The 22,703-nt window shown below is 60.8% G+C and overlaps 1 protein-coding gene across 1 annotated transcript in view; it reads left to right on the top strand.

Annotated features, from left to right (window-relative positions):
* LOC109285107 (SCO-spondin) overlaps nt 1–22,703 on the top strand; it is a 61,366-nt gene that overhangs the window by 5,344 nt on the left and 33,319 nt on the right. The window contains exons 3-38 of the mRNA XM_059729438.1: nt 600–812; nt 920–1,002; nt 1,185–1,355; nt 1,552–1,802; nt 2,670–2,772; nt 3,214–3,372; nt 4,215–4,300; nt 5,044–5,172; nt 5,270–5,432; nt 6,029–6,269; nt 6,803–6,941; nt 7,115–7,241; nt 7,524–7,696; nt 7,846–8,067; nt 8,902–9,067; nt 10,326–10,575; nt 11,448–11,628; nt 11,926–12,020; nt 12,114–12,370; nt 13,909–14,043; nt 14,312–14,514; nt 15,240–15,367; nt 15,689–15,798; nt 15,960–16,109; nt 16,695–16,788; nt 17,078–17,478; nt 17,697–17,927; nt 18,385–18,591; nt 18,848–19,084; nt 19,218–19,340; nt 20,227–20,318; nt 20,601–20,838; nt 21,082–21,234; nt 21,449–21,589; nt 22,211–22,393; nt 22,467–22,617. Of these exons, the coding sequence (XP_059585421.1) occupies nt 600–812; nt 920–1,002; nt 1,185–1,355; nt 1,552–1,802; nt 2,670–2,772; nt 3,214–3,372; nt 4,215–4,300; nt 5,044–5,172; nt 5,270–5,432; nt 6,029–6,269; nt 6,803–6,941; nt 7,115–7,241; nt 7,524–7,696; nt 7,846–8,067; nt 8,902–9,067; nt 10,326–10,575; nt 11,448–11,628; nt 11,926–12,020; nt 12,114–12,370; nt 13,909–14,043; nt 14,312–14,514; nt 15,240–15,367; nt 15,689–15,798; nt 15,960–16,109; nt 16,695–16,788; nt 17,078–17,478; nt 17,697–17,927; nt 18,385–18,591; nt 18,848–19,084; nt 19,218–19,340; nt 20,227–20,318; nt 20,601–20,838; nt 21,082–21,234; nt 21,449–21,589; nt 22,211–22,393; nt 22,467–22,617 (6,186 nt within the window). The remainder of the gene's footprint in view (nt 1–599; nt 813–919; nt 1,003–1,184; nt 1,356–1,551; nt 1,803–2,669; nt 2,773–3,213; nt 3,373–4,214; nt 4,301–5,043; nt 5,173–5,269; nt 5,433–6,028; nt 6,270–6,802; nt 6,942–7,114; nt 7,242–7,523; nt 7,697–7,845; nt 8,068–8,901; nt 9,068–10,325; nt 10,576–11,447; nt 11,629–11,925; nt 12,021–12,113; nt 12,371–13,908; nt 14,044–14,311; nt 14,515–15,239; nt 15,368–15,688; nt 15,799–15,959; nt 16,110–16,694; nt 16,789–17,077; nt 17,479–17,696; nt 17,928–18,384; nt 18,592–18,847; nt 19,085–19,217; nt 19,341–20,226; nt 20,319–20,600; nt 20,839–21,081; nt 21,235–21,448; nt 21,590–22,210; nt 22,394–22,466; nt 22,618–22,703) is intronic.

The raw sequence follows: 22,703 nt of genomic DNA on the forward strand, positions 1-22,703 counted from the left end.
CATGTCCCTCTGCCCATCTGCATTGGCGCTTCAGGTGTTGCCGGTGCCTTTGCAACACTGGCTCCAAACCCCCCCCCAGGACTCTCTCAGCAGGGACGATGCTGAAGCCTCTTCACGTCCCATTTTCCTCTGCCTGGTGGAGGGCAGGAGGCCGGGCCCTCGGCTTCATGGTGTCTCCCCACAGCTGGGGAGATGCAATTAACTTCCAAAAAGGGCATCTGACCCCTTCCCATGTTTCAGGGGGTCTTCAGGGCACCTGGCTGGGAGTCACAGCCCTACCTAGCCCCTTCCCGGTCTTCCCCAGTGCCCTCTGCCGGGGTGGGAGTGGGTCTGGGTGGGGTGAAGGAACAGAGGTGACTGCAAAGTGGACCGGTCCCTTCCTGCCTCTGGTGCAGAGGGGGCTGAGCCTGAGCGCAGGGGCAAGACCCTCTCACCAGGACCCTGTGGAGTTGGTGCCAGCAGGCACCTTGGTTGTGGGGCACCCCTTTCCAGCTGGGTTCTGGGTTGGGGCATGCTTAAAAGTTGGCTGAGGGAGCAGGGACCGGTGCACGGATCGGGACTGGGGCTGACGCGGGGTGACACGAGTGTTGCGGCTGCAGGCGCTGGTGCGAGCGCACGGTGCAGGTGACGGAGGAGGAGGTGCTGAGCCCCCGGCGTGAGAACGTGGTGCCCTGCGCCAGCGTGTACCAGTACAACCTGGCGGGCTGGCGCCTCGACCAGGAGAGGATGCGCCAGGCTTACGGCGGGGACTTGGGCATCGCCCACTACTACGCCCAGTCCGGGCCCTCCGACTCCATGTGCTACATCTACAAGTGAGTGCGGCTGGCGGGGAGACGTGGTGGGTGCAGGAGATGTCAATAGCATGGGGGGAGGAGGACAGAGACGATCCCCCTCCGTGACTCTCCCCCCTGCCCTGCAGACCCCAGGACACGCGGCCCCTGGTGTGGAACCGCACGGTGCGAGCCTGCTGCGAGGGATGGAGTGGACCCCGCTGCACGGAGGGTGAGGGGAGCACCAGGGCTGGGGGCACTGGGAGGCCAGGGCTGCTCCTAAACCCGCTGCCCGGTGCTCCTGGCATTGCCATGGGGGCAGGTCTGATGCTTTGGCATCTGCCCATCACTGAGCCGGGCAGCCGGGGGATCAGAGCTGGTCCCGGGCCCGGTGACCAGCATTGCTCCCCACAGGTGAGGGCTTGCTGGGCCACTGCTTCTCCACCTGGCAGTGCCAGGACTTCCCGAGCGCCCTCAACCTGTCGCTGATGAGCATGGCCGAGTGTTGCAGCCAGCCCTGGGGTCACAGCTGGAGGAACACGTCCTCCGCGCTCTGCTTCAGCTGCGCCTACTTGCCCCTCACAGGTGGGTGATGAGCCCCGGCAGTGGGTCTGGGGGGCAGGTGGGGCATACAGTGGTGGATACCACCTCCTATCTAGCCCTAGGGATATTGGGGTGGCATGGTATCCCGAGGAAGCGATATCCCCACTGCCCCCCTCCAGCAGTGGGAAGCCCCCACGGACCCTAGTGTGGCGTGACGAGTCTCCACATTCCCCTGCAGGAGACCTGCCAGGACCCTTCCTGCTCCGGCCGTCTCCCCCCACCGCCCTGCTGGGCCTGTCTCGGGGCGGCCAGCGCCTCTTCGCCACCTGCGTGACGTGGGCCGGCGTCCAGTACCGCAGCTTCGATGGGAAGCACTTCCGCTTCCATGGGGGCTGCACCTACAGCCTGGCCGCTGCCTCCGACGGCACCTGGGCTGTCTACATCTCCGCCGGGGCCAGGGGTTGCACCCCACCGGGGCGCTGCACGCGGGTGAGGAGACCCAGCGAGGAGAGGGGAAGAGAGGATGGAGAGCGAGGGGGGAATGAGGAGGAAGAGAAGCAAAAACAGAGTGGATATGCAGGGGAGTTGGGGGCAGAGAGGAGGAGCAGCGTGGTGAGGCTGAAGGGGCGAGGAGGAACCCAAAGTACCCAGCTTTGCACTTGCTCCGTGGTCCCCAGAGCCCTGTGAGTCCCTGGAGCCCAGGGGAGAATTGCAAATAAAATGGTCCCTCTTTATACATGCGTGGCCACACCTTGACCACAGGTCTGGTCCTTGCACCTCCAAAAGGAGAGAGAAGAGCTAGCAAAGGTGCAGAGAAGGGCAACAAGGATGCTGAGGGCTATGGAGGGGCTTCCCTAGGAGGAGAGACTAAGGTCAGGTTAGAAAAGAGACGCTTGAGCGGGTTCAGGAGAAAGGCTTACAACACACTAAAAGGGGATGAGAAAATCCCTAGGGATTTATGACTGGCTGTCTCTCTCCAGACAAGAGCGAGGGGTCATGGTATGGAAGGAGCAGGTAGGAAGCTTAAAACTAATACAAGGCAGTTCTCTGTCACCCATGAAGGTGTGAGGCTCATGCTTCCCCCCGGATGTGGTGGGAGCTGAGAGCTCGGCAGGTCCACCAAGGGATTGGATGCGTTTTTGGAGGAAAGGGGCATCAGGAGCTCTGGGGCAGGGAGTGAGGGGCACGGGCTTTGTATCAGACCTGCCTGGGCCCTCAATGTTGGAGGCTGCAAAGAGAGAGGATCAGGGGAAAACCCTGCTCAGCTCCAATCACTCTCCCTTCAGCCATACTCCCTGTCCCAGTATGAATCATGGGCTAGACAGACCTAGGGTCTGACCCTTTGCCCCTCTGCAGGCTCTTCGCATGATGTTCGGGCTGGACCTGGTTGTGGCCGAAGGCCGGAGCATCTTGGTGAATGGGGCCACAGTGCCGGAGGGGCAGCCGTACCTGCAGAACGGTGAGGGGGTCCTGAGCCCTGCCCGAGGGGGGCACTGAGCTGGGGGGAGCCACACCATCTGCACCCTGTGCTTCAGGGCTGCAGTCCCCTTGCTGCACCCATTGGGGTATCACAACATTTATTGCGCAGTCCCCTTGATGCACCCATCGGGGCACTGCAAAATTTATTGTGCGATTAACCTGCCCTGGCCTGGGTGAGCAAAGGGTTAGAAGCTGATGGAAAGGTCCCAGTTTGGATGGGAGAGGGGCAGTTGCTTGCACTGGAGAAGGGTCTGTCAGGGCCAGGGGGCACCTGGGAGGAGCTGCCTAGACCCTGAGGGAGGCTCTTCGGAGGGCACAGGCCATCCAAGCCAGGCAAGGTCAGGATTGGGCCCTGTCACCTTAAGGTGAGGGTTGGGAGCTCCACGTTGCTGAGCCCCCCACCCTGTGCTCTGCCCCACAGGGATCAGCATCCGCTGGCTTGGGGACTTCGTCTTCGTGGAGAGCGGCCTGGGTGTGCGAGTGAAGTCGGATGGGCGTGCCACCGTCTATGTCACGGTTGGTGCTGAGCTGCGGGGCACCACGCGTGGGCTCTGCGGGCGCTACAATGACGACCCCACAGGTACTCGCAGCCCTGCCGGGTGGCTGCCCTTCTCACCGCTGAGCCCCACGGGAACAACATCCTCCCCTGGGGCCCTATAGACATCACAGTCTCCTCTGGGGCCCCACAGACAAGCTTGGAGACAAGGAGACTAGATTGTCCGTGCCTGCCTGTGGACAGCACGTGTGCAAGTGGACATGCATGGAGATTAGTCATGCAGACAGCCAGCATGTACACACATGGGTTAGGGGCTTTCTGCCTGGTCCCGGAGGATGGGTGTGCACATGCACATGTAGTCAGGCATACACACAGACATCCTTGCTCATGTGTGAGCACACAAAACATGCACGTGTGTTCACATTTCACACAGGTATGCACATACACACGTGAGCATGCAAAATGCATGCCCATGTAAGGTCTCACAGTCATGCAGGCATTGTGTGTGTCAGCATGTAGAACATATACGTTGACACGCATACAAGGTGCATGCACATGTGTGTACATGCAGGCATGCGTGCACCCACCTGTGTGAGCACATAGAACGTGCATGTGTTGACACCGATACAAGATGCATGCACCTGTGTGCACTCTCACACAGGCATGCTTGCACACACATGTGAGCATACAGAACATGCACATGTGTGTGCACGCGCACATTAAAGCCAGCACCAGAACCGCCCTCCGAGGTGCGAGAGGCGGAGGCAGTCAGCTGGCAGCCGTGGCTGGCTGCGGGGGGCACGGAGACAGAGGCCGGCAGGGCACAGAACAGAGGACATTCCTGCCAGCCCCTGACCCACGTGTCTCTCCCCAGCAGAGATGCTTCCCCGTCCCCACCATGCCCAGCCTCTCTCCTTTGCTTGCAGATGATTTCCTGCGTGTCGGAGGGGACGTGACCACGCTCGCTGCCAGCTTTGGGAACTCTTGGAGGATCCCGGAGGCCGGCACGGAGGTATCGGGTCCCCAGAGCCAGGCTGCCCTGCTGCAGCAACGTCTCACCCGGCTCTGTGGCCTCAGTTGGGCAGGGGGCCCCATGATGCCCTTCGCCCAGGCCAGGGGGCCCTGCTACACATTCAAATGAAAGCCAGATAGCAACCAGCTATAAAGTTGTGACATGTTTTCAAGAACTAACTGTAGCGGGTTGGCTCTTTTTATAGCTGCCTAATCATTTTTCTGGTGTGACCATTACTTTGCACATGTAGCTTGTCTAAATTTATTGCAGAATTAACCAGTTAATTGTCTGATTTTTATTTTGCACGTGTGGCTGGCCTAAGTGCATTGCACAATGACCAGTTAATTGTATGGTAATTACTTTGCCAGCATGCCTGGTCTAAATGTATTGCGCAATGACCAATTAATTGTATGATAATTACTTTGCACATGTGGCTATTCTAAATGTATTGTGGGATGACCAATTAATTGTGTGGTAATTACTTTGCACGTGTGACCGATCTAAATGCATTGTGCGATTCACCCGTGAATCGCACAATGTCTGTAACATGTAGCGGGGGCCTGTGAGGGATACCTCCAGGGAACAGCTGCAGGCTGCCTGGTGTGCCAGAAGGGGGTGCTCTCCCTTGTGCCATGCCCAGGGTGGTTGCAGGAGGCTCCATGGGGGGCTGCCTCCCTGCCCCTGCCTGGCCGTGCGGGGTGGGCACTGCGGTACCTAACGCTGACGGGCTCCTCCTGCTGCAGCAGCCCTGCGAGGACGCGGCGGAGGTCAGACACAGCTGCGATGAAACAGGAGACGGCGCCGTGCGGCGGGAGGCTGAGGCCATGTGCCAAAAGCTGCTGGCCAATCCTTTCAGCCAGTGCCACTCCGAGGTCAGAAGCCGAGGTTACCATGTCTGGCAGGCCTGGTTGGTGGCCCCCTGCCCTCTGCGTTGTGCCCGACTCACTGACTCAGCTTCTGCCCTGGCAGGTGGACCCAGGTGGCTTCTACGATGCCTGTGTGTACGCGTACTGCCAGGAGCCGGGGGCTGGGGCTGCGCTGCCTGGTGCCGTCTGCGAGACCTTCGCCAGCTACACCCGGGACTGTGCCCAGCACCATATCTACGTGGACTGGAGGCGGCCTGGTTTCTGCGGTAGGTGCCAGCGCTCACCCTCTCCAGCGCTCACACCTACCCCCACCCCCACCTTGCACAGCTGTGCTTTCACCCCCAGCTGCTATGCTCACTGCAGAGCTGTGCACAGACCCTACAGGGGTGCAGGCCCCCCCCAGCCTCCCTCCCCCCACAGCCCACACTGACCTGCACTCACACCCACAGTCACAGCCACACACTCTCACTCATTTGCACACACACAGATGTACTCCACAGTCGTGCTCACATGTGTGTGCACACACAGTCACACACATATGCTCTCATTCACTCTCTCTTTCTCACACATGCACACACAGTCACACTGACATGCTCGCTCTCTCTCCCTCTCACACACCCTGCCACACATAGGGGCACTCTGTCCTGCCTGTGGGTCACCCCAGAGCTGCCCTGCCCTGCCCCACCCCGCCCTGGTTTGGCCTGAGGCAGTGTTAGTGCCGGGCCCGAGGGTGGGATAAGGGGCTTTCTCCTGCTGCCAGCAAGGGTCCTGGCTGGGGTGGGTCTCCCTGAGGCTGCCCCGGCTGCAGAGGGCCGAGCAGCACAGAGGTGGCTGAAGCACCGTGGTGCCCATGTCCCCGCAGAGAAGCAGTGCGACGGGGGCAAGCAGTACTCGGACTGTGTGTCCTCGTGCCCAGCCAGCTGTGCGGCTGCAGGCGCTGCCGAGGATGGGCACTGCCGGGATGAGTGCGTGAGCGGTTGTGAGTGCCCGCCCAGTCTGTACCTGGAGCAGGGCGCCTGCGTACCTGAGGCTGCCTGCCCCTGCTACCACCGCCGCCAGCGCTACTCCCCGGGGGACGCCATCCAGCAGCGCTGCAACCAGTGGTGAGTCTGGCTGAGCCCTGTGGCTACCCGTCCACTCACCCCGTCCTGCCCGGCAGGACCCGCACGGCCTTGCCCAGAATCGTTTGTGGTGGGTTCGTGGAGGCTGCCCATTCCCAGAATCCTTTGTGGTGTGTCCCTGGCTGCAGTCCACTCCCAGAATTCTTTGTGGCAGGTCGCTGGAGGCTGTCCATTCCCAGAATCCTTTGTGGTGGGTCCCTGGCTGCTGTCCAGTCCCAGAATCCTTTGTGGTGGGACTTTGGCTGCTGCCAAGGGGCCCCCAAGCAGCTCTGGTTGTGGAGGGGCACCAATGGCTGCCATGCTCTGGGGACAATGCCACAGGCTCCAGGGGAGACACCCCATAAGCTTGTTGGAGGGGGGCCACTTCCCATGGATGCTGCCTATGCCCTGCTATGGACCAGGGGTGCTGAGTGCCCAACCCCAGGGGTCCTGAGTTCCGGCAGTGCCAACTCCCTGCATGGGGTCTGTGCAAGGCAGGGGGTCCTGGGTTTAGGAGCCTCCTCCCACCCCTGCAGCACGTGCCAGGGCGGGCACTGGCTCTGCTCCCAGTACAAGTGTGCGGCCGAGTGCGCCGTGCTGGGCAACCCGCACTATGTGACCTTCGACCGCAAGCGCTACTCCTTCCACGGGGCCTGCGAGTACATCCTGGTGCAGGTGAGGGGCTGGGGGCATCCCCCTGGGTCTGGGGGTAGATGCTGGGTGGAGCTTCCCAATGTCTCAGGGGTTCCCCTGCATTTGGGGTGATCAGCTTCTGGGGGGCTACATGGGGTGCCCTGTGTCTCAGTGCCCACTGACCGGGTTGGGGTGTGGGATTTGCTGCCCGGCAGGACTTTGTGGATGGGAAGCTGCGGATCACGGCTGAGAGCACGACTTGCGGGAGCTCTGGAACCGTGAGCTGCTTACGGGCGCTCACCGTGACGGCACACAAGACCTCCGCACAGCTGCGCACCACAGGTGACCCTGGCACATGGAGAGGGAAGGCGTTTTGGAAGCGCTTAATGGGATTGCAGGCTGGGCTGGTGTGAGAGGCAGGGGGCACGTGGCTCTCCCTTCTAGGGGCAACCGGCTCCAGAGCGCAGAGCCCAGCATCCTTTCCCTCCATGGGTTACCAGCCCCGGGGTGGTGACGTGGCTGGCTCGGACAGATGGGGAAGGGGGCAGGGGAATGGGACCCCCCTCTGTTCTCTCTGCAGGTTGCTTCCTTATTTCATGCCTCCTCCTGCTGTCCCTCCTGCAGGAGACGTGGTGGTGAATGGGCACGAGGTGGACTTGCCCTTTGCAGGCACCGACCTGACCATCCGGAGAGCCTCGGCCTCTTTCCTGCTGCTCCAGGCTTTTGGAGCCCACGTGCTGTGGGGGCTGGAGTTCCCTGCTGCCTACATCACCCTCCAACCCGCCTTTGCCCACAAGGTGAGGCCTTGGGGTCCCTTCCCACATCTCCCCAGGTCCTGGCATGGACCCTGGGGAGGCTCGGGGAGAGGCCATGGCTGGGGTCCCCTCCCAGGAGGTGCAGGGCTGTGGCCGTCCCCGCTTCCTGATCCCCGTCTTGACTCCCGCAGGTGCGTGGGCTGTGCGGCACGTACAACTGGAACCAGCAGGATGAGTTCACAACACCAGCCGGGGATGTGGAGGCCAGCGCGGCTGCCTTCGCCCACAAGTTCCGGGTGTCGGGTGAGTGCCCCGTGCCCAGCGCCGCCACCTTCGACCCCTGCAGCACCTACGCCCAGCACCGCGCCTTCGCCGAGGCCGCCTGTGCCGTGCTGCATGGCCCTGCCTTCCAGGTATGCACCAGGGCTGGGGACCAGAGGCCGTGGGGATGGGGGATGCTGCAGGGCAAGGTGGAGCCAGAGGGCATTGTCTGGTGCAGGGTGTGCGCATGTGTGTGTGTCAACACATGTACATTCTGTGTGCTCACATGTGAGGGCACGTGTTTTGTGTGCTTGTGTGTGTAAATGCATGTCTGCACACACGTACGTTTTGCGTGCTCACCTTTGCTTACACGCATGCCTATGTGAGTGTGCCCTTGTATGTGTCTGTTTTGTGTGCTCAGGTATGTGTACATGCATGTCTGCTTGAGTGTTCACCCATGTGAATGTCTTGTGTACTATGTATGTATATAGATTCATAGATGTTAGGGGTCGGAAGGGACCTCAATAGATCATCGAGTTCGACCCCGATGTATATGTACGTCTATATGTTCACACATGCATGTTTTGTGTGCTCACGTGTGTACATGGATGTCTGTGGACACGTGCACATCTGTGCATGTGTTTTGTGTGCTCACATGCATGTGCGCATGCCTGACTGCATATGCATGTGTGCCCACCCATCCTCCCGTGTTGTCTGGTTTTGGGGCCAGTTAGGAATGCCCCAACTCTTATGCCTGTGTATGCTTGTTCTGGTTGTTCATATGACTAACTTCCACGTGTGTCCATTTGCACACGTCCTGTCCACAGCCCAGCACAGATGTGGGCCTTGGTTCCAATCTGGGCCCCCAGCCAGTGGGTACTGGGGCCTTTCCAGATGGGCACCCTCCCGGGGTCCATGCAGGGAGGCCTATGGCTGGGTCGGCTCTGAGCCCCTCCATGCCCCCCCCACCTTCTTGCCCCTCACAGCCCTGCCACCACCTGGTGGACCGGGAGCCCTTCCACCAGCTCTGCCTCTATGACGTCTGTGGCTGCCCCGCCGACAAGGACTGTTTGTGCGGAGCCGTGGCTGCCTATGCCCGGCAGTGTGCCCAGGAGGGGGCCCCGGTGCCATGGAGGAACCAGACCTTCTGCGGTGAGTGCGCCTCCCCCAGGACTAGATGGGACCTCTGCAGCCCTACGTCTCTGGGCGCTTGTACACGATGCGTGTTCATAGATTCATAGATGTTAGGGTCGGAAGGGACCTCAATAGATCATCAAGTCCGACCCCCTGCATAAGCAGGAAAGAGTGCTGGGTCTAGATGACCCCAGCTAGATACTCGTCTAACCTCCTCTTGAAGACCCCCAGGGTAGGGGAGAGCACCACCTCCCTTGGGAGCCCGTTCCAGACCTTGGCCACTCGAACTGTGAAGAAGTTCTTCCTAATGTCCAGTCTAAATCTGCTCTCTGCTAGCTTGTGGCCATTGTTTCTTGTAACCCCCGGGGGCGCCTTGGTGAATAAATCCTCACCAATTCCCTTCTGTGCCCCCGTGATGAACTTATAGGCAGCCACAAGGTCGCCTCTCAACCTTCTCTTGCGGAGGCTGAAAAGATCCAGTTTCTCTAGTCTCTCCTCATAGGGCTTGGTCTGCAGGCCCTTGACCATATGAGTTGCCCTTCTCTGGTCCCTCTCCAGGTTATCCGCATCCCTCTTGAAGTGCGGCGCCCAGAATTGCACGCAGTACTCCAACTGCGGTCTGACCAACGCCCGATAGAGGGGAAGTATCACCTCCCTGGACCTATTTGTCATGCATCTGCTGATGCACGATAAAGTGCCATTGGCTTTTCTGATGGCTTCGTCACACTGCCGGCTCATGTTCATCTTGGAGTCCACTAGGACTCCAAGATCCCTTTCCACCTCCGTGCCACCCAGCAGGTCATTCCCTAGGCTGTAGGTGTGCTGGACATTTTTCCTCCCTAGGTGCAGCACTTTGCATTTCTCCTTGTTGAACTGCATCCTGTTGTTTTCTGCCCACTTGTCCAACCTATCCAGGTCTGCTTGCAGCTGTTCCCTGCCCTCCAGCGTGTCCACATCTCCCCATAGCTTTGTGTCATCTGCAAACTTGGACAGAGTACATTTGACTCCCTCGTCCAAGTCGCTGATGAAGACATTAAAGAGTATCGGTCCAAGGACCGAACCCTGCGGGACCCCACTGCCCACACCCTTCCAGGTCGAGACCGACCCATCCACCACGACTCTTTGGGTGCGACCCTCTAGCCAATTTTTGTTGTTTAAATCCACATTACAAAACGATACTAAAAATCACCGTTTTGCTAGGTTAGCCTTGCTTGAAACTATACATTGATGTTTGTTTATGCGTGACTAAGCGGAGGCCCCTGCCCTGTGCCCCCAGGTGTGCAGTGCGGTGGGGGCCAGGTGTACCAGGAGTGCAGCGCTCCCTGCCGGAAGACCTGCTCTGACCTGCACCTGGATGGGGCCGGTGCCTGCCAGGAGCTGGACGTCTGCGTGGCTGGGTGCAACTGCCCTGAGGGGCTGGTGCTGGATGAGGGCGGGCAGTGCATCCCGCCTGCCATGTGCCCCTGCCTGCATGGGGATGAGACCCACCCACCGGGCAGCAGGATCCGCCGGAGCTGCAATACCTGGTGTGTAGACAGGGAACTGTGGTGGGGCCACACCAGCCACGCCACGTGGCTCATGCCTCTGGCACGTGGGGTCACTATGCTGGGGTCATGGGCAGCAGTGGGGAGGCGTGTGAGCCGCCCACAGCCCAGCCAGCCTCCAGGCCAGAGGTGATGGGTACCGGCTTGGGGAATCGTAACAGGTGCCGGCTCCAAACCAAGCCCAAGCTGGGGGCTGATGGGGCAGAGCAATGAGTTCTCAGTCCCAGAGCCCCACTGGCCCCATGGGTCTGCAGGGGAAGGGGCTATGTGCAGGGCTGGGGGCTCTGGGACTTGCACTTCCCCTTTGGGATGGCAGCGAGTGCAAGGGCTGTGCATGTCCTGGGGCAAGTGAATCTGGGCCCTGCAATAAGGCCTGCTCAGACCCACTGGACTGGGCTTCGTCGCCTCCATGGCAGAGGGGTGGTGGCGGATGGGGGCTGGTCATGCTCCCGCTGCGGGCGAAGTGGTGGTAGGAGATGTTTGATGAAATCACCCTACGGCCTGTTTCCCACGCTGCCACAGGATAGGTTGATTTCATTGCATGTCTCTGCCACGTGACGCCGGCTCTCACCCCGCACGGGGGCTCCCGGGGGTCTGGGCTGGTAGGAGGCGGGTGCTTCTTTCCAGCGGGGAAGCCCACCCCAGCAGTGGAGCTTCTTCCTCCATCCAGTCCCTCATGCCCTGGAGTCCCATAACCAAGCAAGGAGCAAGACTCCAGATGCCACATGGGCACGTGGGCCATGATCCCTCATACAATCAGGGCATCTCATCCCACCTGGTCTTCCCCACTCCTAGTGCAGACGCTGGCCCAGGGGCGCTCCCACGCCTATGCCCACATCTGGTCTCTCTTGCAGTGTCTGCATGGACGGAGCCTGGAATTGCACGGATGCCAGCTGCCCCGAGGCCGTGAGCTGCCCTGGGGAGCTGGTCTATGCCTTCGGGGGCTGCTTGCACACCTGCGACAGCCCGGAGGGCAACCTGAGCTGCTCTGGCCTCACCGAAGGCTGCGTTTGTCCCCCTGGCACTGTCTTCCTGGTGAGCCCCAACTCCTGCTCCTGCAGCTCAGCTGGGGGTGGGACCCCATGGGGTAGGCGGCGGCTTGCACTGCTCTGGGCTGGGCTCAGGGGGTGCTGGGAACATTGCTGACCCATTTGTTCCAAGGGTGGGCTGGGAACAGAGGGTCAGCAGACCGGCCACTCCCCTCTGGATGCCTGGGTTCACCCCTGCAGTGGAGCAAGCTGTTATACACCCCAGCTGCTGTATCCCAACTGGGATCAGCCCCTGCCACCTCACAGAGACCCTCTTGTCCTGTCTTCCCTCCTCCGCCCCCAGAACGAGCGCTGCGTCTCCCCGGAAGAGTGTCCCTGCCAACACAACGGCCGGCTGTACCAGCCCAATGACACCATCATCAAGGACTGCAACACCTGGTAAGGACTGTGGCACCCCCTCCAGCATGGGGGTGCCTTCGAGGGGCAAGGGCTTGGGCTGGCGTGTTTGGAGCTCAGCCCCTGTCCCCACAGCGTGTGCCGGAGCCGGCGCTGGCAGTGCAGTAGCCACCGGTGTGCAGGGACCTGCATGGCCTCGGGGGACCCCCACTACATCACTTTCGACGGGCGGGCCTTCTCCTTCCTGGGCGACTGCGAGTATGTGCTGGTGCGCGAGCACGGCGGCCTCTTCTCTGTCACTGTCGAGAACGTGCCCTGCGGCACCAGTGGCATCACCTGCACCAAATCTGTGGTCGTGGAGATCGGCAACACGGTTGTTCACCTCCTGAGAGGTGAGAGGCCGTGGGGAAGAGAGCTGAGGACGGTGCCCCCCGGTTGAGAGGCGAGGGGCTGATTTGCTAGAGTCACAGAAGTTTAGAGCTAAAAGGGACCTCGAGAGATCATCGGGTCCAGCCCCCCGCCCAGCTCTTGCCAGGAAAGATCCTGCATAAAGTTTAAAAAACACGACAAACTAGACAAAAAATAAGAACATCAGTGGACCAGACTGGGTCACACCACAGGTCCATCTTGCCCAGTTTTTCTGCCTGATGTCCCCCGTCCATGCACTAGCTATAAACCATTGACCTTTACTCCTGTCCCTGTTTTGGTATCATTTGTCCCAAAGAATCAGTGACATGTCCCTAGTTGTGTTGGTTTTAAGCTGCCGTTTCATGGTGACCGCTTGTTTGTCAGATGAGAGAGTCAATAATTAATCCCTAGTGACTTTCTCTTTACCTTGTAATATGTTGTAAATCCTTCTCCTGTCCTGCCTCAAGCAACTCTTCTCTAACCTGACCAGGCCTGGCCTGGTTAGTCTCTCCTGATAGGGAAGCCCCTCCATAGCCTTCATCATCCTTGTTGCCCTTCTCTGGACCCAACCAAAAGGTGTCATTTTATTAGTCTTGTAGCCATTAGAGTTGAATGTACATCTCTTATTCAGATTAATTCACCAAAATGTAGCCTTCTTCAGCACCTTGACAGGGCATGCACCCCTTTGCAGTCAGTCGTCGCCAGTCAGTATGACTCCTGAGTTAGTATTACCACACTTGAGTTAATGTTTTTAACTAGAATTAAATGCAGTCTGCAGGGCTGTGAGATACCAGAGAGTCATTACCAAGACTGGCTAACAGACAGCTGACTGCAGAAGAAAGGATAGCTTAATTAAGTTTGGCAAGCCGGTCAATTGACCGGTCAGATATTGTCAATTGACTGCATTTTTTTAGACCGGTTAAAGAGGATAGCAATTTTAACAAAAAACCCTACATTTTTTGGTAGTTTTCTTGACAGAAAAAAATATTTTTTTAAATTGTTTTTTGATGCATTTCTTACAGGAAAATTTGTGCTTTTTCTGTATCATTTGGACATATTAGCAATAATATTCTATATTTTTTTTTCTGTATTATTTGGACCTAGTGGCAATTTTTTTTACAATTTTTGACCGATATCTGACCAGTCCATTGACCAAACCTGATTGACAGATCCAATGTCCAACCCTAAGCTTAATTCATAGAACAAAAAGACTATTAAAAAGGAGAGAAGTGGTTAACACCTGCGAAGTGGAGAGTGTAGCAGGAATCGGGTCAATGGCAATGAGCCGTGTACTCCGTCAGTGCTGCCTGACTAGAAATGCTGCTGCCACTGCTAGGCTTTACGTTTGGGGTGATGCAGGGATCAAAGCAGAGTGCGAGTGCACCGCTGCACCCCCTGGATCTGCCCTCGGCGGTGGGGAGCCAGCATTCCCAGCTGGGTGGGGTGGTCCCCATAATGCATGGTAGGGCTCCGAGCTGCGCTGGGCGTTTTCACACATGTCATTTTCCCCCACCACTCCCAGGAAGGGCTGTGACGGTGAACGGAGCCTCTGTGCGGCCGCCCAAGGTTTATGGTGGGAACGGCCTGACCCTGGAGCGCGCCGGCCTCTTCCTCATCCTCATCTCCCAGCTGGGGCTCACAGTGCTCTGGGATGGAGGTGAAGCTCACTTTGCTGGTGGGGGTGCAGCAGGGGGGACTGGGGCAGGGCCCTGCAGGCGTAGGGGCAGCTCCAGGGTGGAGACACCCCCCTGGCATCCCTCCTGAGGTTGCTGGGCCTTTGCTGCTGGAGGACTGGCTGGGCAGGGACGGGTCCCCCCAAGACATGGCTTTGAGATGCCAGGGCACCTGTGGGGGCTGTCTCCAGTGCTTCCTGCACCCAGCAGCGCCTGAGCCGGCTGTGTTCCTCCTCCTCCTCCCCTGCACAGGCACCCGGGTGTACGTGAAGCTGGACCCCGTCTTCCAGGGCCGCGTGGCAGGGCTGTGCGGGAACTTCGATGGGGACACGGAGAATGACTTCACTAGCCAGCAGGGCATGGTGGAGCCCACGGCCGACCTGTTCGGCAACTCCTGGCGTGTCAGCCTCCTGTGCCCCGAGGTCAACGAAGGGGACTTTGAGCACCCCTGCACCGTACGTGTGCTTGCGGGGGGCCAGGGGGAGGTGGGCAAGGCCTGGCTGGGGGGGAGGGCTGGGGGGCTTCATCCAGCTTGGAAACTGTTGTGTTCAGAAAAGAGACACTCAAGGGAGGACAGAAGGGTTTACAACATAAAGTAAACTAGGAGTTTATTACTGACTATCTCTCACCAGACTAATATGGACTGGGGGGGTTTGCCTTCCTCTGCAAGCAGGGCACGGCCTCTGCATGCGATCTCTTGAGTGTATATTGATATAATTGAGGGGTCACTGCATGAAACGAGCAAGCCAACAGTTTAAAACCAACACGAGGCAGTTCTTTGCCACCCAGTGCAGCATTAACAGCTGGAGCTCAGTGCCACCAGACGTGAGTTCGCCAGGGCTTGGACACGTGCTTGGAGGAAAGGGGCATCAGGAACTATTAGGAGTGAGGGACACGGGCTCCGCATCAGCCCTGCCTGGACCCTCAATGCTGGAGGCTGCAAGGGAGAGAGGAACAGGGGAAAACCCTGCTCAGACCCGGTCACTCTCCCTTCTGCCTCCTGGTACAACGCAGGAAACAGGGCAACTAAGGTCCTAGGGTTTGACCCAGTGAATACCAGTTCTCATGGTCTTATGGGCAAGGCCAGGCTGGTGGGGTGGGAGCTAGGGGCTGGGGCTGGATATGACAGCCCGGTCCTGGTTCGGGTTGTGGGCTCCTCATCACTGTGCCCGGCTCCCAGGAGAACTCGCACCGCGCCACGTGGGCCCGGAAGCGCTGCAGCATCCTCCTGCAGATGCTCTTCACCCCCTGCCACGAGGAGGTGCCCTGCCAGCAGTTCTACGACTGGTGCATCTTCGACGCCTGCGGGTACGTCTTGCAGGGCAGGGGCCGGGTCTGGAGGGCGCAGGGGCTCCTGGGGGTGGGCATGACACTTCCATATTCAGCCTGCCCTGGGAGGTTGCTGGGGAGGCACCATGCTGTGCAATGCCCAGATACCAGGGTGATGGGCACTAGAAAGCAACGGCTTCTCGGTAGCCGGGGGACGCCCCAGCCAAGCTGCCTGTGAGCAGCCAGGATCCTTGCTGTGCACAGATGATGGGGCTGGGGTCTCCCTTGTGGGTTTCCCTAGTTGGGGGAGCTGCATACCCCCCCATCACCGGCCCTGGATGACCCCCTCTCTGCCGACAGGTGCGACTCCGGGGGCGACTGCGAGTGCCTGTGCACGGCCATCGCGGCCTACGCCGAGGAGTGCAATCAACGCGGGGTCTACATCCGCTGGCGGAGCCAAGACCTGTGCCGTAAGCCCAGGGGGAGAGGGTGACAGCGGTGAGGCGGGGTGGGGAAAGGATGGCATAGTTTGCCTCCTTCAGGCTTCACTAGCCTGGCAGTGGGGCTGTGCCCCATGCATAGCCCTGTCTCTAGCCCCATCTCTCATGCCCCACATATTTTTGCCTCCCAGCTATGCAGTGTGACAACGGACTGGAGTACGAGGCCTGTGGCCCCGCCTGCCCTCAGACCTGCAAGACCTTTGGGCTGGAGTTGGCTGAGCACTGCGATGCTGTCTCCTGTGTGGAGGGCTGCTTCTGCCCTGAGGGCAAGGTCCTGCATGGTAAGGTGCCCGCATCTCTCCAGGGCATGACCCCACTGGGCACCGAATGGTGGGGTGGGGAGACGGAGCCTGGCCAGGGTACGGACCTCTTCTCCCTGGCCAAAGGAACCCCGCTTCCTTCCTCTTTTCCTCATCGATCCCCTTCTCCGCTGGCCCTTCCTTCCGGTCTCTCCTGTTCATCTGCCTCTGCAAAAGCCTGGTGCACAGCATGGGATGCAGAGCCCCACAGTGGCCTCCCCAACACTGGGGAGAGCACAGCAATTGCCCCGTGCATCCTATGTACAGCGCCTTGCTCTCACGCAGCCCTGGGAGGGCTCTGCTTCTGCAGCTGCTATCACCCTGCTGTCTCTGGCTTCATCTGCCCCATGCCCTCTCCTGCTGTCCCACGGGTCTGTCCGTGCACTGGATTTCCCCGCCCCAGCTGAGCACTTGGCACTCATCTCTGGTGCATTTCCCCATGGGGGGTAGTTCAGTGTGACCCCCTCCTCCTTTAAGCCCTGCACCTGTGGGACCTGGGTGGACAGTGACACCTGGGAAGAGTCTCCAGGGATGGTGCCAAAAAGCGGTCTTCTCTTACCCTGGCAGGCGGGAGCTGCATCGACCCCTCTGAGTGCCCCTGCTACTGGGAGGGCACCTCGTTCCCATCAGGCACTGCAGTGAAGCAGGAGTGTAAGAACTGGTGAGCAGTGGGGGAGTCGGGGCCTAAACTCCCCAGTGAGGGGCTGTACCCACTGCCGGCCCCTCTCCCCTCACAGCAGGGGTGCGTCGCGGTATTGCCATGGGCCTGCAGGTCCGGGGCTTTGGGGGTGTCTGAGCCCTGCCCTCTGGGTCACCCCCATCAACACTCCCCCACCCCAGCCCCTGCTCCCTCCATACAGATGATCTCCCCCAGTTGCCCCTATGCCATCAGTTATTCCCTTGTCCAGACGGGCTCCACGGAGCCTGATGCCCTCTCTCCCTGACCGCAGCACGTGCGAGGCAGGGCTGTGGCAGTGCGAGGCCCTGGCAGAGCCCTGCGCGGCCCGGCCTGGTTGCCCCGAGACAGAGTTCGCCTGCCGTGGGGGTGGGCGCTGCGTGCCAGGTGCCTGGGTGTGCGACAACGAGGACGACTGCGGGGATGGCTCGGATGAGTTCTGCACCCTGAGCTGCGCCCCACACCAGTATCAGTGCATCAGCGGGCAGTGCGTGCCCTGGGGCTACCGCTGCGATGGCACTGCTGACTGCCTGGACCTCTCGGACGAGCAGGGCTGCCCCCCGCCCGGGTGTGGCCAGCACGAGTTCCACTGCGCCAACGGGCGCTGCATCCCCCGTGCCCATGTCTGCGATGGCGAGCTTGACTGTGGCTTTGCTGACACGTCCGACGAGGCAGGCGAGTCCCGGGCTGGCTGTCGTGGGGCTCCTGGGGCTATCCAGGGGTGCTGGCCTGGCTAGCAAGGTGCTGGCCCTGCACACGAGGGCCCAGAGTTGGGGCAGGGAAGAGGCAACACACTGGCAGTGATGGGGATGATGGCGTAATTGCTGCCATCCTCTGTGGAGATCCTGCGGGCAGTGCCTCACTGAGAGGTCTCACGTCAGCTGTCCCTGCAGGTTGCGGCCCACCCTGCGGCACGGCGGAGTTCCGGTGCGCGGCAGGCCGGTGTGTGCCATACTTGCACCGGTGCGATGGGCACGATGACTGTGGGGACTTGAGTGATGAGCGGGAGTGTGTGTGCCCTGCTGGCCACTTCCAGTGTCCGGATGCGCTATGCTTGCCACAGCAGCAGGTGTGTGACGGAAGGAGTGACTGTCTGGCCGGCGCTGATGAGGCCTTCTGCCCAGGTGAGGCTGCCAGCCCCCACTACCCTGTGGGCAACAACCCTCAAGCTGGCCAAGATGGCTGTCCCTCTAGGGCCATCCATCAGGGTGGGCTTGGTGATACCCCTGCCAAGATGGCCACCCTCCTGGGACCATCCATCATGGTAGATGTGGCTGCACCCCAGCCACGATGGCTACCCCTCTAGGGCCATCCATCAGGGTGGCCTGGCCACACCCCAGTCAATATGGCCATCCCTCTGGGTCCATTCATAATGGTGGGCCTGGCCTCACCCCACCACCTGGGGGCACAATAGGCCTGGCCACACCCCAGCCAAGCTGGCCACCCCTCATCCTTCGTGGTGGGCCTGGCCATGCTCCAGCTAAGATGGCTTGGTGCACCCCACAGCAGGGAGTGTGGGGGCTGGGGGATGGCCAAGGGGGCTGTTGGATTTGGTCCCCTCTGCATTCTCTGTCTATACAGGCCAGGTGACTTGCGCCCCCGGGCAGCTGCCCTGCCCTGATGGCACATGCATCAGTAGGGTGAAGGTGTGTGACGGCACACGGGACTGCTGGGATGGCTCGGACGAGAGTCCCACGCAGTGCCTGGCAGTGCTGCCCAGCCCCACAGCCATCACCGTGCCCATGGTGCTGCCAGTGACACGCCCCCTACCGACCAACCGCACCTTGGGTGAGTGGCCAGGGCGCAGCGGGTACCCTTTGACCATTCGTGCCCAGACAAGCTGTGCCTTCCCTGCCACCATCACACCCCCACCTGGGTCTGGAGCAGCTGCGACCCTCCCCCCAGCCCGTGCTCCTGCCTCATAGCCCCCACAGCTGTTGCACAGCTGCTCAAGGAGGGTGCTGCTGGGCCCTCTCCAGGCATCTCTCCCAGGGGAGGTTGGGAGAGCATGGGGCTGATGGGCTCCCTTACCCCATCCCCACAGCTCCCCCCTGCAGCCGCTATGAGTTCCAGTGCCGCAGCGGGGAGTGCCAGCCGCGTGGCTGGATGTGCGACAATGAGGCTGACTGCCTGGATGGCAGCGATGAGCTGGACTGCAACAGGACCTGCGGGCTGGATCAGTTCCCCTGCATGCTCAGCGCTGAGTGCATCCCCTATGGGCAGCTCTGCGATGGCCTCCCCCAGTGCCGCGACCAGTCTGATGAGAGCACTGACAACTGCGGTGAGCAGGGGCAGATCCAGATCAAGGATGCGGTGCCTCATCACATCAAACACAGCACATATTTGCCTCCAGTCGGGTGGCACTGACCCTCCCTCTTTGGGCCAGCATTGACATCCCTTCTTTCCTGGGGCAGGGTCCACGCAGATCCCGCCATGCCCGGGGCTTTTCGTCTGCAACAACCGCCTGTGCGTGAATGTCTCCAAGGTGTGTGATGGTACCCCGGACTGCCCCCAGGGCGAGGACGAGATCGCCTGTGGTAAGGAGACCCTGGCTGTGCTGCAGCCCCGGCAGTGGGGGGCTGAGACTTCCCAGTTCTGGCACGTGCAAAGGGCTGGGAAACAACAACGTGGCTAGGAGGCAGGACACCTGGACTCTATGCCTGCTTTGGGGGAAGGGCTGATGGGAGCAGTGCCTGCTGGGATGCTGGAGGACTGCAGATTGCTCATTCTATCTCCATGGAGCAGACTGAAGTTACCCTAACTCGAGCTGGGTATCGCGGTCAGAGTTCACCCTTGCCTGAAGCGGCAGTGCTTTGGGATGCTTGAAGGGTGCTGAGAACACGTTAATGAGCTTAACGGATGCTCACATCTTAACTAAGCATGGTCTAGGCATAAGGTGTAACTTCACCCCTAGACAAACAGAGAGGAGCAGCAGGGAGAAAGAATGGTGTAGAAAGCAGGGCCCACAGAGGAGGGATGGAGGAGCAGGCCTTGCTAGGCTGCCGATGGTGTGCTAGCAGCTTCCCATAGAGAGAGCCATCAGTTATTTCCATGTCCGTGGGACAAGAGAAGGAATCGGTTTTACCTGTGGCACAGATGACCTAGATGGGAGGTTAGGACAAGCCTCCTGTGCGTAAGGCAGTGGGACACCCAGCCTGCCCCAGGCTGAGAACAGGCCAGGCCTCTCTCAGGGGCACTCTAGGGTTACTCCTCCTGCCTCAGGGCTGGGGGTCAACCCAGACAACTCCTTGGGTCCCCTCCAATCCAGCCTTTCTGCGACTGGAGAGTGCTGGAGCTGGGCTGCAGTGAGCTCCTTTACTGGCTCCCTGCCCTGCCCTTATGCCCTGACCTAGCAGTTTGACACAGGGTGCAGGTGGGGAGCTTCTGGGCAGTTGGCATCTCCCTCCCTCCCTCCGTCTGCAGAGAGCCGTGTCCTGCCGGCTGACCAGAACCGGACCGTGGGCCCCTGTGCCGAGTACTCCTGTGGCAATGGCAAGTGCATCACCTTCAAGCAGGTATGGCCGGGGCAGGGGCTGGGACCCCAGCCAGGTGGGCACTGGACGCATTGCTCCCTCATTCCCCACCATGGCCCAACTCCACCTCTGTGCTTCGCTGTCCCTCCAGCAGCAAGCCAGGAGCAAGGACCACGGGGTTAATGGCCCAGAGCAGGCGAGCCCCTTGCTAGCGGTGCCCCGGGGTCCCCATCACTTCCACTGTGCCTAGGGCAGTATCCTTAGCTCCAGGAAGTGCCCTGATTTTACTCCTCTGCACCATGGGCTCACCCGCCTCCCCCACAGGTGTGCAACGGGCTGGCGGACTGCACGGATGGGAGCGTGACCTCTGGCTGGCTGCCCTCAGACGAGCAGGACTGCGGGCTCTGGAGTGCCTGGGCACCGTGGAGCAGCTGCAGCCGGTCCTGCGGGACGGGGCTGCAAGTCCGTCGCCGTGTCTGCACCCGCCGGGCTGACCACGTGTTGCGCCACTGCCACGGCGAGGAGACGCAGGCCCAGCAGTGCTTTGCCGTGGCCTGCCCTGGTGTGTCCTGGCTGGGCAGAGCGGGTGCCAGCCCTCACAGGGTGGGGGTTGCATTGGGTCCAGGGTGAGCACAGCTGGGTGTGCACAGGATCCATGGGACTGCAGAAGCAAGGGAGGACTTGTGCCTGCCCTTGTGTCAGTTAAGGGAGGTGATGGGGAGCAAGGGGCATCATGGCAGCCCTCTGCAGCAGGCAGGAGGGGATCCCGGGGCCAGAAGAACTCATGCCATTTGTTTTCCCACAGTGGATGGAGCCTGGAGCGAGTGGGCAACATGGTCCAACTGCACCCAGGACTGCCGTGGGGTGGTGGTGCGGCGCCGGGAGTGTGTGCCTCCCCAGAACGGGGGCCGGCCATGCATCGAACTGCCCGGGGACTCGCCCAGCACCCTGGAGATCCGTGAGTCCCTGGGGCCAAAGCAAGGGCCCCCTCCTGCAGCTCAGGCCAAGGGGGGAGCCAGCTGACTGGCACTGGGTGCAGGGCCTTCGCTGGTCCCCTGGCAATGCTGGCTGGGCATCTCTACACCCTCCTGTGCCCTGCGGTGCTGCAGCCTGTTCCCAGGCTCCATGGGGAAGCCCCCCAGCTAGGTAACCCCTTTTCACCATCTCTACAGAGCCCTGCCAGCTGGAGGGCTGCCTCAATGTCACCGCCTGCCCCGGGGACCTCGTGAGCCGCAGGTGCGCGCCCTGCCCCGCTTCCTGCACCGACCTGTCCAGCAAGGTGAAGTGCCGCAGAGACCGGCCCTGCAGCCCAGGTATGGACATGCCGGGGCCAGGGGAGCAGGGCCATCCCCCCAGAAGACCTCCTCCTGGGTGAAGGGAAGTCCTCCGTGCCCAGCTGGGGGCAAAGGGGGCTAGTGGAGTCAGGGACCTGGAATCAAGAGCACGTGCCTGGCTCTTCTCAAGAGCATCGCTTAACTGGAAAGCTGAACACGAGCATGCAGATCAGGCTGTGGCCATGCAGAAACACCCATACCTGGGAGGATGGGCTGCATGTGACTAGTCAAGTGCCAGAACTTGATGCTTTCCTCTTGGCATCAGCAAAACCCTGCCGTGTGGCCTTGCTGGCCTGTCCCCAGCCTGACTGTGGTGGAGGGTGTCTGCAAGGTGGAGGCACTTAGGACAAGACCTCTAGCATGCTCCTTGCACTGGGGAGGAGCATCCAGGGGCAAGGTTGCTCCAAGCACCCTGCATTTGTCGGGGTGCCATCCCCTGCTGCTCCCTCATGGGTCTGTGCTGTTCTGTGACCTGCGGGACACTGCATGGGTGGGAGGCTGCAGCTGCAGTGGGGTGGTTCCCAGGGGTGGGTTTCACTGCTGTGCAGCACCCCCACCTCCCAGGGCAGACAATGCTTGACCCCTCCGGTTCCCCCGCAGGCTGCTGGTGCCCGGATGGGTTGGTGCTGGCCGGGGAGCGGCGGTGCGTGCGGCCGCGGGAGTGCCCCTGCGAGGTGGAGGGCGTGCGCTACTGGCCCGGGCAGCTGGTCAAGGTCAACTGCCGCATCTGCACCTGCCAGGACGGGCAGCCCCGGCGCTGCCGCCAGAACCCCGAGTGCACAGGTAGGCGCAGCGAGGGGCGGCAGGGGACGGGCGGCAAGGGACGGGCCTCTCTCACCTGTCTCTCCGGCCCTAGTGAACTGCGGCTGGTCGGCCTGGTCACCGTGGGGCGAGTGTCTGGGGCCATGCGGCGTGCAGAGCATCCAGTGGTCCTTCCGCAGCCCCAACAACCCCAGCAAGCACGGCAATGGGCGCCAGTGCCGCGGCATCTATCGCAAGGCCCGCAGGTGATGCCGCATGGGCTGGGCTGTGGCGGGGGTGGGCCACGCTCCTCCTGGCAAAGCCATGTATTCACCAAGAGCACGGGGGTCTC

This window comes from Alligator mississippiensis, chromosome 5, assembly GCF_030867095.1.
Source record: "Alligator mississippiensis isolate rAllMis1 chromosome 5, rAllMis1, whole genome shotgun sequence".
Lineage (NCBI taxonomy): Eukaryota > Metazoa > Chordata > Crocodylia > Alligatoridae > Alligator > Alligator mississippiensis.